Below are 17,885 nucleotides of genomic sequence, written 5' to 3'. Positions count from 1 at the left end.
ACTTTCGCGTTTATGATATTAGTAAGTTGGATACCACTTTTCATTAGATGGAACTTAATATTATCTGCCGTTACTTGCTGTGTAAATAATAATAATATATCTCAGGACAATTAACACAGCGCTATCTAGACCCAAGTTAAGCTAGCTAAAGGTTGTGTTATGGGTACTAGATAATTGATACGAAGACATACATTGTTTTCGTAAATATATACATATTATACATAAAAACTAGCCAGACCGATACCAACAATCATACCATGAATACAAATGTTTGTGTCGTGCGAGGAATTGAACCCGGAACATCGGAAATAAGACGGTGTGCTAAACCGCTAGACCAGAGGCCATCAACAAATCTATGACCTATGAACCATTTCTTCACCATTGAACTGTAGTAACACAAGTTCGTACGTAACTATCGTACTGGCGACCTGAAACCAAACAAAAGTTAAATTAATTCCGTTTCTGTTGAATGCACTATTGTATTTCTTTAACGCAAACACGAAGCAATATTAAAAATACAATATTCAAAGTTGTGAAAATCGTTACGTTTACAAATAGGTATTTCATTTTGATGCTCTTTTGTGCTCATAAAATCATACGACTTCGTGAATTAAATTTCTTTTTTAATTGAATATTGGAATTATATTTTTGTGAAGTATATATGATTTAAATGTAATAAAGAAATTACTATGAATACATCATACACACAACACCATCTAGTACCACAATAAGCAGAGGATGTTGCATAATAAACAATTTTTTTTTTCAAATATAATATACATAATGTAATGAGGATAAGGGACGTCTAGTCATCTAGTCCCACGTCGTAAGCAGAGATTGTATTATGGGTACTAGACAACTAATACAAATACTTAGATTATTTTTGAAAATACATACAAAACATCTAGACATACATACATCATAGTCATGAATACAAATGTTTGCACCGTGCGAAGAATTGAACCATCCATCGAAAGTACAACGATGTGCTGAACCGCTAAACCACCGAGGTCCTCAAATATCCTTATATACTGCATATAATGGACGAAATAGAACGCAATTTTGCGATATTCAGTTCATCTATCTTTAAGAAGCTAGAAGAGAAGAGAAGGTAGACATAATTCATACATCATGTCACTGATTAACAGACTGAAGACCTGGGTATTTTAAATTCACTAGAGCACAACACTCATCTTAGATGTACGTGCTAATATTATATTTGAGCCATTCCGAAATACCCTTTCAAATATGTGCGTCGTATAATCTTCATTCAAATTCATAGTTCGTCCGACAAAAGTGTCGATCCTGGATTCAGATTGTACCCGTTATGAGCGGACCAATTGGGACCTAAGGGCTTACACAAGTGGCAAACGATTAGATTTCTCAAATTGTGTTTGTACGAGTGAAACGTTTTTTTTCGTCAAATATTCGTAGGACTCTTTATACTATTCACCTAGTATCTAATAATATTGTATAAATAACTAGCTGTGCCCGCGACTTCGTCCGCGTGTTATAGAGACCTTGACCAAAGGAAGAAAAAAAAAATTAAATAATCTAACCGAAAAAGCCAAAGACAAGTTTCATCGTTCTGGCTTAAAAACTACGAATATCCATACAACCTAACATGCTTTATTTTATGTTACTTATTTATATTCAATTAACAACCTACCTAAAAAAGGCTTTTTTCGTATTAAAAAGTAACGTGGACTAAGAATGTACATACCATTCTCAGCGCCAGACTATCTGTGTACCAAATTACATTCAAATCGGTTCAGTAGTTTTGGCATAAAAGCGAGACAGACAGACAAAGTTACTTTCGCATATATAATATTAGTTAGGATTATATCGATTTGGTATAACCCGTAATGTTGGAGACGTATTATTATTATTGGTATGCTTTCATAGAGAAGTTACACAAAGCAAAAGTAATACGATTTTTAAGAACCCTTATAAGATATTCTGTCTTATAATATAAAAGCTATATAAGTATTAGCAACCTAAATACCTGTAAAATTTCGTACAATATTGTCTGCTAGACAGAGGTACCTACGTACCTCTGTCTAGCCTATTTTAGCAACCAAGTAGCTTGATCGTTGCAAAATGATTTTTCGGTTGGCTGATGAGATAAGGAAATCAAATTACAGGATAAGAGGCATAACAACTTACTCCTTTGAATGCCAACACATGATCATTACGGGCATCACCTGATAAACTGACGACCTTAGTGCTGGTCATGTATATAAGCGCCTGTTGCCACTAATCACCGTGGACCGTCAGATTGTATGCAATTTGAACTAAATAAAAAAATCTATTTAAAATAACTGTTAGTTATTTAAATGATTTTAGTTGATTAGTACAATTATTAGTATATATTTTTTTGAAAAGAATACGAGCTGTGTTTCTTGTCAGTTCTTCTCATCTCGAAATCATTCCGAACTGACGGTAGACTTGACATATCATAAGACTCTGTAATAGATCTACATGAATACTAGCCTCTTGCCAAAGAAAAAAAAAAAGATATTTTGAATTTGAATTTGAATAATGGAGAGTACCTACTTAATTAATCGGTAAGGACAAGCTGAAAATTTAACATCGGTTAAATGTGTTGAACTTGATTTATTAAATTGATATTGGGAAAAGTTTTCACCATCAACAAAAAGGATATTAATCAATGAATTAGCAAGTTGTGTCTTTGAAGATCCAATATAGTTTGAATTACTTTCTTGTCAGATACAGTTGGTACGTGTATAAAGAAGACATGTTTTATGACAAAGAAATTAGTAAATATTTATTTATTATTATGTAAATATTATATCTTATAGCAAAAGTATGTCTGTTTGATTTTTTCCAGTGTGGTAGTAATCTGGCATACGGTCCATCAGATAGTAAATGGTAAAATAGGCTACAGTCTATGAATACGGTTACTGCAGCCTATGGATATTTGAAATATGAATGTCTTTGCCTATGCTTAAAAATGTAAGAAAGAGCGCAGTTTGGTTGCCGAGCAGTCAACACTACATTTCCAAGCTATATCCGAACTGTATTCAATGCCTGATGATGCCTTGCTCAGAGGCGAACCACGTGTCGCCATATAGGTAGACTCAACAACGGTCGGAATTTGATTACAATTAGAGAAGATCGTAACGCTAACCAGTAATGAACTATCATTCATTTCAAACTGACTACAGTTTTCCGCATTGAATATTTGTGATCTCACACATGCTAATGGTATAATTTAAATAAAAATAATGTAAATCTATTTAGTAACGAAATAGTTTTTCACAAAATAATAGCTAATTCAGTAAAACATATATTTAGGAAACTCTAATGTACCCTTCTTGAAACACACCATGTTGTAGTTTCCAGAGAGGCAGGTCGGATCTTAATGAAATTTGACGTTAGGATAGAATATATGAGGACGGACATGGGCTATCTATCTATTTAAAAAACAGACGAAGTGACACGGAACAGTAAACAATAATTGTAATTATAGGCTATGTATAACATCTTAGTGGTCCGGAATGGCAATACGTTATGGCACTCTCACTGTAGATAGATAGGTAATGGTTACCACTTACCACCTAGTGGGATATCACGTTATTTGAACTTTTTTAAATGACCCAGGACAGTTTTTTGTAAATTCTTAAATAATATACATACAAAACCAACAATACCGATACAAACAATCATACTAATAAATACAATTGCACCATGGGAATCGAAACCGCGACCATAGAAAGTAAACCGGTGCGAACTCATATTATCGAGAACGTCAAAAATATTTAACATTCTAGTTACCAAATAAAAAATAAAGGAACTTGAAATACCGTACATTAGTTTATTTGCACAAATAATAAAGAAAATTGGGAACATTTTTCTAAAGCTTTTTGAATTGGACCTCTTTGCCTAATTTGGATAGCTAAGAATCTGTTTTTGTACAGTTTTTACAGGTTAAGGTCCCACTCACTGTACGTTTATTTATTTTTTTCTCTAGCAAACAATATGCACTAATATAAAAAAATAATATAAATAGAATAGAATATTTTCTATATTGTACCATTGATCTCATAGATTTATACTATGTAGTAACAATATATGTATAGTATTAACTGTACATGGAATATACATAAGAAAATGTATTAATACACGATTTCACTAACGTCATATAATTTATAAAAATGATTATTAAATACGAGAGTATGAACGCGTTAATCTAAAACCGATTTGGTTATATTTTCACAAATATAAAGTATCTGGAACTTAGTTTAGAAATTTTGTGTATATTTCAATTAGTTTCAAAGGAACTTCCTGCTACGTACATGTTAAGATTGGTGAATGAACTACTTCCTGAAGTTTTCTCTACAATACATAGTGTTGTATTCCCAGTTTCTACCGACAAACCGACGAAATTATCTCTATTTTTGTTTAAGAATTGGTAGCGTACATCTAACAGTCAGGCTTACGGCAACTGTTTACTGTAGTAAAGCAAACAGGACATATTTTATAAAATAGGCTACATGCTTCTTTGCTACTATCGTAGCATTAAAGAATCATACATGATAGGTACATGATTACGGAGTAGCAGGCTCAGTTAATGTCTAACATGTATGTCCAAAATTCTTACCAAGTTATAAGTTTCATCTGGTACCAACACGATTTGAATAACTAATATTTTTTGCAAGTGAAATTTAAAAAGAACATTATTACAGCAGTATGCCAAGTCCTTTATAGTGTAGCTACGAGTAACCTTGCTTGCTTGATAGCCCGAAATCGACGGGACTCTATACTCTTATTACTTGATTAAATGGATTTTGTGTTAAATTTTGTTCCCGGCTTCTGAATTCTAGATGGAAAAGCGTAGACCTCGATTGAAATAAGTACAAAAAGTAATTGCTAATCAATACGTATTTATTTTAACAAATTATTTCGTGTTATATTTTTTTTCTTTTCAATTATTATTACTGTTTCAACATTACTACATTAATTACAACAATCTTTCTTGAAAATTTCAATATGTATGTCTGTCTTGTAGATTAATATTAAACAGTCTGTGTGGTCTAGCGGTTCAACACACCGCTTCACTTCCGATGGCCGCGGGTTCGAGTTCCTCGTACGAGCCAACACTTGTATTCATGACTATGATTGTTTGTATCGGTCTGGGTGTTTTCTATATATAATTGTATATATTTTCAGAAATAGTATCTATGTGTTTATATGAGTTGTCTAGTACCGATAACACAAGCTCTGCTTAGCTAAGGACAAAATGGCGCTGTGTGAATTGTCCAGAGATATTATTATTATTACATGGTATAAAACAAAGTCGCTGTCTGTCCGTCCCTATGTATGCTTAAATCTTTCAAACGCAACGGATTTTGAATCGGTTTTTGTTAGATAGAGTGATTCAAGAGGAATGTTTATATATATAATACATGTACATCCGTGCAAAGTCGGGGCGAGTAGCTAGTAATTAATAAATAAAAAATCCGATTGAAATATAATCTACTACGGTTAGATTTTACATAATCTTTCCATGGTACAAGTATATTTGCTTACCTCACTCTTAGTACCTCACCACCAAGGTCCTGGGTAAATTCATGATATGTATTTATATAGCAGTACGGTTCAATTTATACACAAAACAAATATTTGATTTTGTAACTTCATTGAGTACTTGTATTAGATGTATATAAGTGGATTTTATATTATATCAATTGATGTAGAACAAATTGTCCCTAATTTTATGCTAGATAACGTACTGCGATAATATATCCAAAACTATTTTTTTAAATAAAAAATACTCACAGTTAATACTAAGCTTTTGGTGATGTGGAAAAATTGGAGACCGCTCAAAGCTAAAGTTTCTCCATGTACCTGCTCTATGAACCGTTGAATCTGAAAAAAAGGCGCATGATAACAGTTCTAGGCTTCAAAATTTTATATAATGTAGGTATTAGGGTCGATTCTCGGGTCTCTTTAGACTGGTCCAATCAATTACAATAGCTACTAAACAGAAAAAGACATGTTCAAAACTGCACTTCAAATGATATGAAAATATTTGTCAGGCTAAAGTGAAAAATAAGAGATATATGCGTATCGGATTCAAAGTATATCGTGCGAAATTTAGTCATGCGAAGGTTGTATTCACCAAAAGATCGACTGTTAATAAAGCCTCAACTACCCCATCTTGGATAGTAATCGTAACGGTATAGTTTTTTGTATTAAAAATATAATTATTACCTCACTGCAATACGCGGAAGATGGTATATCATATAGGGCTGACGCGGGTTCATTTGAAGTGGAGTGTATATTAGCAGTCACCAATGATACGGCCAAGAATCTAGCAAGGACGTATACCAATGAGAATGTAAAATACACTACATTTTCAAATCCTCCAAATGGGCTGAAATAATAAACAATTTTAACATTCATTTATATAATTACGTTTTTAATTAGTATAGGGGACAAATGAGCTTGCGGTTCACCTGATGATAAGTGATTACCGCCGCCCAACTCTCGCAAAACCAGAGCAATTGCAAAGGAGTTGCGTTACGTGAAGAAGCAGTAGCTCTTTTCTTAAGGTTTCAAAACCATATCTGTTACCTTAATATTTTTTCCATAATGTTTCAGGCGTATATAAACCTAATTTAATATGTCCTAATAACTGCTAGAGATAAATAGGAAATATGAACAAAAGAAACGTAGAAAAACATAGTAAAGAAAATAAAATATTGTCTTAACATATTAACAATAATAATTTATTCAATGTAAACTTACGTAGCACAGCCTATAAAATAATTTAAAATATCTAATCCAAGCTTGAAATTGTAAATCCGATTTATATTAAAAGTAAAAACAGGCTACTATTGCTGGCTTTTGCTAAGTTTTTCGTAAATGTACAATCATATTAAAAAAGTTTGCTTCGTTACAAAATGTACCTACATAACATTGTGCAAAGAAACATTTTTTTCATTTAGCAAACAAAACACAATCAGTATTTTACAATGTTTTATAAAACTTTTCCTTTTCGGGTTTTCAATCAGAGAATGAAAACTGTTCGTACTTTTGCTGGCCTTTAATAAACATTTTCGTAAGTGCAAGCATCTTATTAAAAAAAAGTTCCGTTTCTTTACAAAATATAGTGAAACAAAACACAAACGGCGTATTATAATGTTCCTTAAAACTTCTCCGCTCTGAGATTTTCTAGACCAAGTGGGAAACGTGTTGTTAATTATTTACGTAAAAATACTATTTTGTTTGTACTTACCCACTTGGGAAATTAGGGCAGGACTCTGCGGGTGGTTTTGCCCTCAATCCGTGGCTAAAAATTTGAAATTCAGTACAATATTGATCGTTTCTTTAGACATCGCATCTAAGTGGAAGTTAATACAATAACAAGTAAACAAGTAAATATTTATGTACAATTCATTTTACATATTTACTACAGTGCTATTATTTAAAACTTTGGAAATGTTAAACGAGTGATAAACCATATCAATCATATAACATACTATGTGAATGTTGTTATAATTTGATGTAATATATATTTTATTTGAAAATACCAATACATTCTTGTACTATGTGTTTTAGTTGAAGGGTGTGGCATAAATTACTAGATAAGAGGCATGACTTATGTCCATAGTGGTCACAGCCAATGGTTACCACTTACCATCACATAAAAAAAAATTATCTATTTTTCTTTCATAACTAACTCAGTTATAAATATAAATTGACACAAAGATTAAGTGTCGCGTAAACTGAAACTTACTACCTGTCGGGTCTATGGTTGATATAGCTAACTAAACCACGACACCACGACCATTAAAATATTATGTTAATATGAATACATATTAGCATAATATTTTAATGATATATGTTTTATATATAATATAATGTCTAATAATGGTTATATAATAAATATAATTTTATCTTGGAGGGGGGGAGGAGAGAGGGGTAATGGGATTATTAGTAATGGGGACTAGAGACTCCATTGCTAGAAATGAACCACGTCAGGTCGCCCTCCCTGGATAACATCACGGTTAATTCCAGGTGAATTTGTCACGATGGCTTACCTGATCTCATCCTCATTTTATCATCCGAAAATGGGTGCCCCGCTTTTTGCTATACACGGCGGAAGGATCATTCCATTATCATCGATTACAAAAAATTCTGTTAATTTACGATTTTTCGGGAATACAGTCGTGAAGTTATATTATCATTATATTAATACGTGAAGCAAAACCTTTGTACACCTTTTTACGAAAATTGCGCGGACATAGTGGTATGCAATACGCATACCTACTTATTGTTTTTAAAGAGAAATATTTGCAGATTTTTTTTTAAATTATACAATAAATCATTAAAAAGCATTACACACATTACTATGTATTTGACAAACACAGGCATAAAAGAAACAATTTGAAAATAGAACCCTATTAATGTTCAGACATATAATTTTCATAAATTACGATTGAATTTCGACCATTGGGCGACCACTACTATATATTACTAGCTGTGTCCGCGCTTTCATCCGCATGAAATTTATAGCTTATATGTTATTCCGATGTATAACCTATATTATTGAAAATTTTAATTAAAATCCGTTCAGTAGTTTTTCCATGAAAGAGTAACAAACATCCATCCATACTCGCAAACTTTCGTGTTTATAATATGTATTTATAAGATTATAACACATACTTACGAAAGAACATTGAACAGTTGCAAACAAATGAAGAAGAGATTGCTTGCAAACGATGTAAATATGATCCCACTGATTGCATTATCAAAGTTTCGAACCAATCGACCGGCTTGTGTGTAGTCCTCGCGCAGTTGCCTCCAGAATGCGGGCGGCAAACTCTGGAACCAATAATCCGATCGTGAATTCACTATCATTGCAATTTTTCTGGTAGGTTTTGCTAGCAATTTGTGAATTGTTACATAATTCTGCCGTCATCAGGTGTGTCGTGTGATTGCCATTGCTATTCCTATTATAATACCAATAATATGAGTAATAATAAACCTGGAAAATTGACACATCTAAACAAAGCTTCTGTTATGAGTACTCTATTATTGTTAGAGATACTTATATAACATTATAGAGTACCCATAACATATAACATATATATTTAAATATACGTCCACGTAATATCATTGTTATTCTATTATATAATATGAATAATAATAATAATAATTAGCGGTGCTCTTAGATTCTGCCCGCATTGTACGCCGGTTTCTCTCCCTGGGCCCTGAACCCCGGCCGACTGTGCTTCTGCCGGGGGTAAGTTGCCATCTCCTCCTTAGGATATGAGATTTTTTTTTGGAAGTTAGGAATAATAATAATAATTATAATAAACCTGGAAATTCACACATCTAGTCTAATGCAAAGCGAAGCTTCTGTTATGGGTACTCTATTACTGATAGAGGTACTTGTATACATTTTTTAAAAGTGCATACATAATATACCTAGAATTGTGTCAGGTAATTAAAATAATTTGTAAAAAAATCAATTTATAACAGTAAATTAATACATTCTAATTTACTTTACACACGAATATGATGATATTCGAATAGATAAAACAATCTAACAAGTTTACAAACGTTACCAGAATTTAAGTTAGTTCTGGGAATCTTCTAGGACGTGTAACAATTTATTTTATATATTTATTTAATTGAGGCTACATGGCCCATATTATTAATACCTTATAGACTAATATACATAAGAAATAATAATAAAATATAAATTCAACTTATCTCTATGACCACGGCACTGACGCCAGCAAAATTTATGGTTTCGGATAATGCTTAATATAATTTAACCAAAGATTCTAGAAACAAACTTCTACAATTCAGTTTCAGATTTTGTAAACATTACCATGTGTACGTGTTCAAAATATTTAATTTACATACACCAGAATCGTAATTACATTCGGAAATCATACTCGTAATTGTACGTGTGGGTTGCCAGTAGAATAAATTATAATTTCCTTATGGAACATTTCTTGATGGAACTAGTGCCTCTAGTAATCTATTGCAGTCGCTAAGCGGCTTGCTTTATGAGCTGTGTTTCGATTATAGGTAAAATTGTTGAGATATGTCAGTGAAATTATAGAGTATACAGGCCTAATATCTTAGTGCTCAAGAAAGCGTTCACTTGGAATACATGATGATAAAAGTCATTCTGCGGGTTTGGAGTGCCCTAAAGGCCAGCTGTAGCCAAGAGCCTTAAAATAGCGTGAAAAATATAGAAATCTTCAATCGTTAAGAGGTAAGTACTTCTTTGTTAACATTAATTGGAATACCTATTGAATACAGAAATATAAATAATCTTTATTCAAATAAACTTAATATTGCTTTTGAATAGTCATATTTTTTTATTCTACTACTTATTCGAAATGCAGACTCGTCACAAGAAAAATGAGCAAGAAACTTGAGTGTTGCTCTTTTAAATAAATGTAGTTCAGAATTACATTTTTAAGACTTTTGTGTGTATACAAACTGCCAAATAGTAAAGTTGATAAATAAATAGATACTTGAGTAACAAAATAAATTAGTGCATAGTATTCAAAACTGATCAGTCCCTACAAGCAGTACCTGTTCACTAGTATAGCGGGTGAACCAGCCATCACTGCGCTCAACCATATTTTAGGGAGCCCAATATCGTGGCCCACTATTCTGGATTCGACTCTGGACATTTAAGAGGGCATGACTGACTCATGACACTCGACCACGTCACGACTAATATTACCATACTATGTGGAAGCTGTGATATTCATACTATACAATGTGTATAACAAGAAGGAAGCATGCGACAATCAATATAGAAACCACTACACATTCAATCTTTGTGTAATCACATCTACATACATAATACTTATATAATGCGTTCAGAGTGCAATAAAGAATATACAAATCTATTTATATCTAAAAATCTTGTGGAAATAATACAATTTCGAAGAAAAAAAAAAACAAATTTTATGTCTGTATACCTTGTCACGTGAGAAGATCACTTTCGTACTGATTTGTTCCAAAATAGATGTTAAATAGAAACTAATACAAATAATAAAGAAATCTGAGTAGCTCCAATTCAATGTACACGTAAGGTTGAGGAACTGAAACATAAAAATAAAAAATGTTAACATGATTTTATAATATGTTTAACAAGAATGTAGTTATAAATTAAGTTCATATTAAAAAAAAATGTATTCATTTTATAAAGATGAACTAATTTTTAAAAAAAAAAATTATAATCAGGCAATGTATTGTAATTAATATCTAGGTACACAAACTTAAATTTATTAATAATTTAAGACATTTTAGCGACTCTTATGAACGATTTATGAAATTTTGTTTGTCTATTCAGTAGGTCTGAGAACAGGTTGTAAAGTATTTTTAAGGGTACAAAAATAGTTTACGTTCTATTCTTAGTGATAAGGATGATTTTATATATTTATTTATTATTATAAATTTCTTTTATTTTATGATTCGTCAATAAAAAATATATACAACTCTTAATTTCCATTCTGCTACCTTCAACTCCTATTTTATAATAGTGATATTACTTTAATAATTTTCTTATATAACATTTGAAATTTTACGTGCGAATACAACTACTTTCTTTTTACCTATATTTTATAAAAAAAAAATACCTGTATAATTATTCCAAGTGGCACACTAAATGGCATTCCAATTTCAAAAAGCCATGGGAACGAATGTTCTATGTAGGCTTCATACAAATAATCTAACTTATCGCCACAGTCGAGAGTTTCAGACATATTCGATATTAATGATAGGATATGTTCCACTAAAATAGAGAAATACATTATTTATTTTCATCCTCTCTTACATACAGCAGAATAATCACAATAACTAACGATCGCCCAGTGGTCGAAATTCGACCATAATTAATTTAACATCAGTCAGTAAGACTATATAATGGCCTATGCGTCTGTATAGACGATTTAGGACGTGATGGTCCGTGAACAGCTCTTTTCGTGGCTATATAAACCGATACGAGAGCCACATGGCCTCCACAGGCTCGACAAGAGAAAGATTATAAATAAAGAAAGTAAGACTATACACGAATAATATTAAAGACAAACAAACAGTTCTATTCTAAATTTGACCACAGACATTAAAAATAAAGAATAGAGTAATAGGTACATGAATAAAGTAATCAGTCAGAAACAATAGAGTAATCCATACCTATTGCTAAAGTTAACATAACGCCTATAGTAATTCTGCATTTAAATTTTAGATTCGTGTCTATATACTCGTCGAGATTCGAATTGTATACCCCCTGCAGTACAGATGGCCATTTTGCAGCAACACGTATAAATAAAAAAGTGGTCATTCCAGTTGCGGCGTAGTAAGAGAGGAATGCTGAGGAAAGTCAAAATATTATTTTAAAAATAAATATCTTAGCTATAGGAACTAGATGGCGCTGTAATTCACAAGTTGAAATATATTTCACACGTTCATTATTGTACAATAACGTATTTAATAAAATGCAAATGTATAGTTATTTGTCACTCTTTTATGTATTAAAAATGTAAGTCCAGATCCTTTGTGTTCATGGGACATGCTGGATATGGATGATATGGATATGCTATATCTAATAAAACAGTGATGTTATATAGTATTTTTGAGTAACAAAGTAATATATGTTTTGATTTTTAACAAATAATCATTACATAGTATAAAATAATCTCGCTGTCGCTGTCTGTCTCTATGTATGCTTAAATCTTTAAAACTACGCAATGGATTTTAAAGCGGTTTTTTTAATAGATAGAGTGATTCGAGAGGAGTATAGCTTACCCAGTAACTTTATAGAAATGAATGTTCTATACAACTTGTACAAACAAAGTAATGTTGCAACCATTTGAATAAAGCACAGTAAGATACCATGTAGAAATCTCCATGAGAAATATTTGAACCTGTAAAAGATTTTTGAATAAAAACAAGAAATATTAATTAGTAGAAAGTAACTAAAATTAAAAAAGAATGGTTATGTAAAAAGTAAGATAGCATCCATATACATTAATAGCTGAAATATTTAACTTTTTTTAAAAATATATTTTTATTAAAAAAAAATTTAAAAGAAAAGAACAGAGAGAGAAGAAAAGAACTTGAAAGTAACAAAGAATTCTATTAATTAAAGTAGGTTCACAGGATATTTCAATTGTTATAAATTTATGTTATTGTTGTGAATATATTAATTGTAGATTTATCTCCGTAGGTAAATTTCAGTTGTAACTGTTACCTTTTTGCGCATTTATACTGTTAATTAAATTTTATACATATTTTTTTATTTACAAGTTAGTTTTACACTAAAATAATGTAATCATTAATGTAAATATAAAACACAACAATGTAACAGTATATCAAAACACCGTTTGAAGGTAATGAATAAATTTAGAATAATATTTCATCATCAGCCCACTGCAGTCCACTGCTGGACATAGACCTCTCCCAGGGCACGCCACTGGGCACGATCTTCAGCCCTTCTTATAATATTTATTCGTTTTCATTTTCTCACGCAAACGAAATTAGCCCCACATATTAAATCTTACGCAGCAAGCCATACATTATAGCTCTATGTTATTTATGTTAAACCTTATTATTATAAACACGATAATGTATAAAATAGAGTATGTACGTATGGTATTCACAGAAAAACTACAAAAACGATATTTATGAAATTTTACAGTAATATAGCTTATACTTACATCAGAATAACATATAGACTATAATTTAGAAGGATATCATGTAAATTGACCAAAATATGATAAATGTCAAGTAAATGAGTAAGTGTAAGTACTAAAACCGATTTTGATGAAACTTTCAGTAATATAGCAGATACATTAGAATAATGCATAGGCTATAATATAAAATGATATGACGAAATATAATGATAAATTTCAGAAAAAATCTCCCATCTGTGGGCTATTCTGGTGTGTGCTGCAAAAACCGTTAGAGCTAATCTTATACATATAATATATTATGGATTTTTTTTTTAGAAATATGTGCGGGAAAACATATGTCTGTCTTTTATGTGTTAGCCATCATCTCCAGTGTAGTATATTGCACGAGACTTATGCTTTTTTAAGTAAATTATCTTGTGCTTTAAATCGTACCTCATATTCGAAGAATCTTTCTCTAATAACCCCATAACGGGATTCAAACCCAAACATTGTCCACAGATTAAGATCCACTTCATTGAATCTTGAAACAAAGCATACTGATCTCTTATATCGTCGCTCTTATAACCCGTTATATCTAAAATATCAAAAAGAATAAAGTATGTAATAAACAATTGTTAGACTAATTAGTATCTACTTGCAAAAAGATTACATTTCAACAGCAAAATACAGGATAAGAGCTTTAGACATCTTGGACCTCTGGAATGGCAAAACATTAGTTGTGGGCGCTACATGTTGTGCTATTCATGTATATATATATATGTTTATTTTGAGTTGCCATTGTGGTTAGAGGTTAGGCCAGCCTAGACACTGGGTTACCGTGTCTAGTTGTTTCCAGGCTCGCCGCGGGGAGGCTACTATCTCGCACCTCTAACATATATAACCTTAACCTAGATGGGCCGCTACAGGTTCAACTTGGTAAAATGGGGTGTCGCTTCAAGGGAGGCTTGTGACTGCGGAGCGCCATCCCAGACTATGACCGATCTGTTGACGTGTCCTTTGTGCCCAAAATCCTGCTCGAAGGAAGATCTAAAAAATGCGGCCGAATGCGCAAAAGTCGTCGCAACATTCTGGGGAAAATATATTTAGTTGCCGTTGAAACGAAAGAAGAATTGTACTTTTTGCCACGTACAACCACATTGTGGAATCACCTTCCAGCAATGGTATTTCCGAACCGATACTATATTGAAATCTTCAAGAAAAGAGCTTATTCCTTTTTAAAAGGTAATAATGTATTGCCACTTGCCATCAGGTGGTATGTCAGCATCTTTGCCTTTTCCAAATATAAGAAAAAAATGTAAGTTTTAAAAATGCTAAAAAGATGAACAAGCAACAATTTTATTTTTAATAAAGGCAAGAGATTGATGTTATGTCTACAATGTCATCTGCTCCGAGTAACTCGGTCTTACGTATTTCAGTATCAAGTAGCTTGCTTTATTAGCTGTGTGGTTAGATGTGCTAATAAAGTCACAGGATACTAAAGCATTAGAATTTAGTCGTAAATGGCACTACAAGCATCACGTAACAACTAGATCCGTGGACTGTTCATGTATACAGGCGATGGTTATCAAAAGTTACCATTTACCATCAGGTTCATCTGCTTCTGTATTGTTACGGTTCTATAAAAAAAGACAATAGGGACCCGAAATTTTCTCTGGTGCGCCCCCTGTTTCAATCTAATCTTGATTCGTTTTAAATAGACTTGCCCATTTAAATTATTTTAATCTGTTTACTTCATTATCACTATCTTGTTTCAATTCCAACTTTTCACATAATTTTCTCTGTTTTTTATTCAGATAAATGTACCGTATCTTATATATGTATAGTTTATATTTTTAAATATGATGCAGTAGTATAATTAAGAAAATCACATATTACCACGTTTTATTCGTATTTATTGAGTTCCCAATATTTCGGCGGAAGGTGCGGCTGACCAGTCTCTAAACAGCCTTCGGTCAGGAACGCCTGACGACTACCTAAACAGTCTTCGGTCAGGAGTGCCTAACCACTACTTAAATAGCCTCCGGTCAGGAGCGCCTGACATCTACTTAAACAATCTTCGGCCAGGAGCGCCTGACAACTCCTTAAAAGTAAGTCTTTACTCCTGATCTATTGGGTTTGAAAGACAGGTAAATAGTAAATTATGGGCAGACATTTTCGTCTACCTCCACCTGGTTTCGTTTGTTGCTATTTTCGTAGTGAATTCAATAGTAACAAATAAAACGTGGTAAATTATAGTTATTTTTAAATTTTAGGTATAAAACGCACTATAATACATACCTTTAATTGTAGCCCATTTTTCTTGAGGTCTCGCAGTTGCACTTCCTTCGCGTCTGTAATAAAAAATACCGTATAATTGCGCCTTTCTGATACTTATCTACTTCATATATATGTTTTTTTATTATTGAGGAGTTTAAGCAATAACAAAATATTTTAGACCTATAGCACTGCGACCATCATAGATTTAGTACCAGCCTTTTATTCAGATTATTCTGCCAGTGCCCGTCAGAAACAAGAAGATTTTCTTAGGAGCGATGGATATAACTCTATTTACTTACCGATTTTTTTCTATAGGATATTTGAGATGTAACGATTTAAAGTTTATTTTCTCCAACTCGTTATACAGATTGGAGTGAGAATGTTCTGTAAAAAGAATATATTTAATTTAAATTAACTTATATGTATTTATACGTATACAAAATAATCTTCATCTTCTATATCTGTAAGCTTATAACGGTATTATTACTTAATTTGTAAAAATTTTAATATGGTACATTATTAAAATTTTTACAAATTAAGATTTTATTTAAATAATCTAAATTAAGATTTGATTACTTAAACATATATAAATACTGAGACTGCATGTATCAAGGCATATTGTGAAAGATGCAGCTAAAACTGTTTTTCAAGGCCAATTTACACAAATCGAATATGTTACCTATATTATATTTAAGTTAGTAAGAAAAAATAAAAGGCTATGAATATATATATATATATACATACATATATCAAGAAAATATTAGCATTCTGCGCTCCTTTTCTGTGAAAAACAATAAATATGCGAATTTTCACACTCGAAATATGTATATTTTAGTCCGCACAATTTTCGTAAAAAAGGAATAAAAAGTTTTTGCTTTACGTATAATGCTTATATAATACTATTACACCCGTGTGAAACCGAGGCATGCAAATAGTACAAAACAACGAACCATACCAGAAGATTGAACAATGATGCTAATTGGTTTTACTTCATTCATATTTACTGCAAATGAGATGTGATTCCACTTGATAATACTCCAACACTAAATACAAGTGGATATCATTCTTTTAATATTTGATCGTCCTGTCATATTGTTGTTCTGATTTATTATTACAATTACCAGTTCGATATTTTAACGTTGTCATTACTTTATTTGAATTGTTGTGACCTTTAGGAAGTTCTCTATGAAAATATTATACACTAGCTGACCCGCGTAACTTCGTCTGCACACTTACTTGATATTTATCGTTATATTTTGCTCAATTACCATTATATATTTTTAAATTATAGCCTATGTATAATGGATTTTTATGAAAATTTACATTAAAGTTTTATCAAAAGCTGTTCAGTAGTTTTTACGTGAAAAAGTAACAAACATCCATCCATACTCACAAACTTTCGCGTTTATAATGTTTGTAAGGCAAACTGAGCTCGCGATTTCGCATGTCTAACCTTAAAACCTTAAAATACAAATACAAAATTTTAAGTGAACCTTACAACGTACATTAGAGAAATTTGTAAACTAATCGGTTAACCAGTTTTTATTTATTTATTTATTTAAAACTTTATTGACCAATAAATTATGGTACAAAAGGCGGACTTAATGCTATTGGCATTCTCTACCAGTCAACCTTCAGTTTTTTAAGGTTTTTTTTTCTACACATTTATAAAAATATATTTATATATATATATTATAGGTTATACTCGCGTTAATTTTCAATAAAAAATATACCTTATATGTTATTCTGATGCATAAGCTATTTTACTGTAAAGTTTCATCATATTCCGTTGACCAGTTTTTGCGTGAAACAAACATCCATACTCACAATTACTAACTTTCGCGTTTATGATATTATATTAGATCTATGCTTTTCTTTAGCTAGCAAATTCAAATACAAATGCGAAAACAAAAATTCTAAAATGCAATGTTT

The 17,885-nt window shown here is 31.6% G+C and overlaps 1 protein-coding gene across 1 annotated transcript; it reads right to left on the bottom strand.

Moving 5' to 3' along the window:
* Nucleotides 1-353: 353 nt before the first annotated feature.
* On the bottom strand, nucleotides 354-16,951 carry LOC131844556 (gustatory receptor for sugar taste 64b-like). Its single transcript, XM_059193470.1, has 13 exons — nucleotides 16,909-16,951; nucleotides 16,253-16,337; nucleotides 15,975-16,027; nucleotides 14,130-14,271; nucleotides 12,811-12,929; nucleotides 12,199-12,375; nucleotides 11,643-11,797; nucleotides 10,983-11,105; nucleotides 8,699-8,853; nucleotides 7,265-7,318; nucleotides 6,238-6,400; nucleotides 5,803-5,892; nucleotides 354-428 (listed from the first exon to the last, which is right to left on the bottom strand). The coding sequence occupies exons 1-13, from the start codon at nucleotides 16,949-16,951 to the stop codon at nucleotides 354-356; spliced, it is 1,434 nt and encodes a 477-aa protein (XP_059049453.1).
* Nucleotides 16,952-17,885: the final 934 nt, after the last annotated feature.

The sequence above is a fragment of the Achroia grisella genome, unplaced genomic scaffold (genome assembly GCF_030625045.1).
Source record: "Achroia grisella isolate CSIRO2021 unplaced genomic scaffold, CSIRO_AGI_Agris_v1 utg402, whole genome shotgun sequence".
Classification (NCBI taxonomy): domain Eukaryota; kingdom Metazoa; phylum Arthropoda; class Insecta; order Lepidoptera; family Pyralidae; genus Achroia; species Achroia grisella.
The sequence above is the reverse complement of the archived record's forward strand: the minus strand, read 5'-3'. Positions and strand labels throughout refer to the sequence as shown.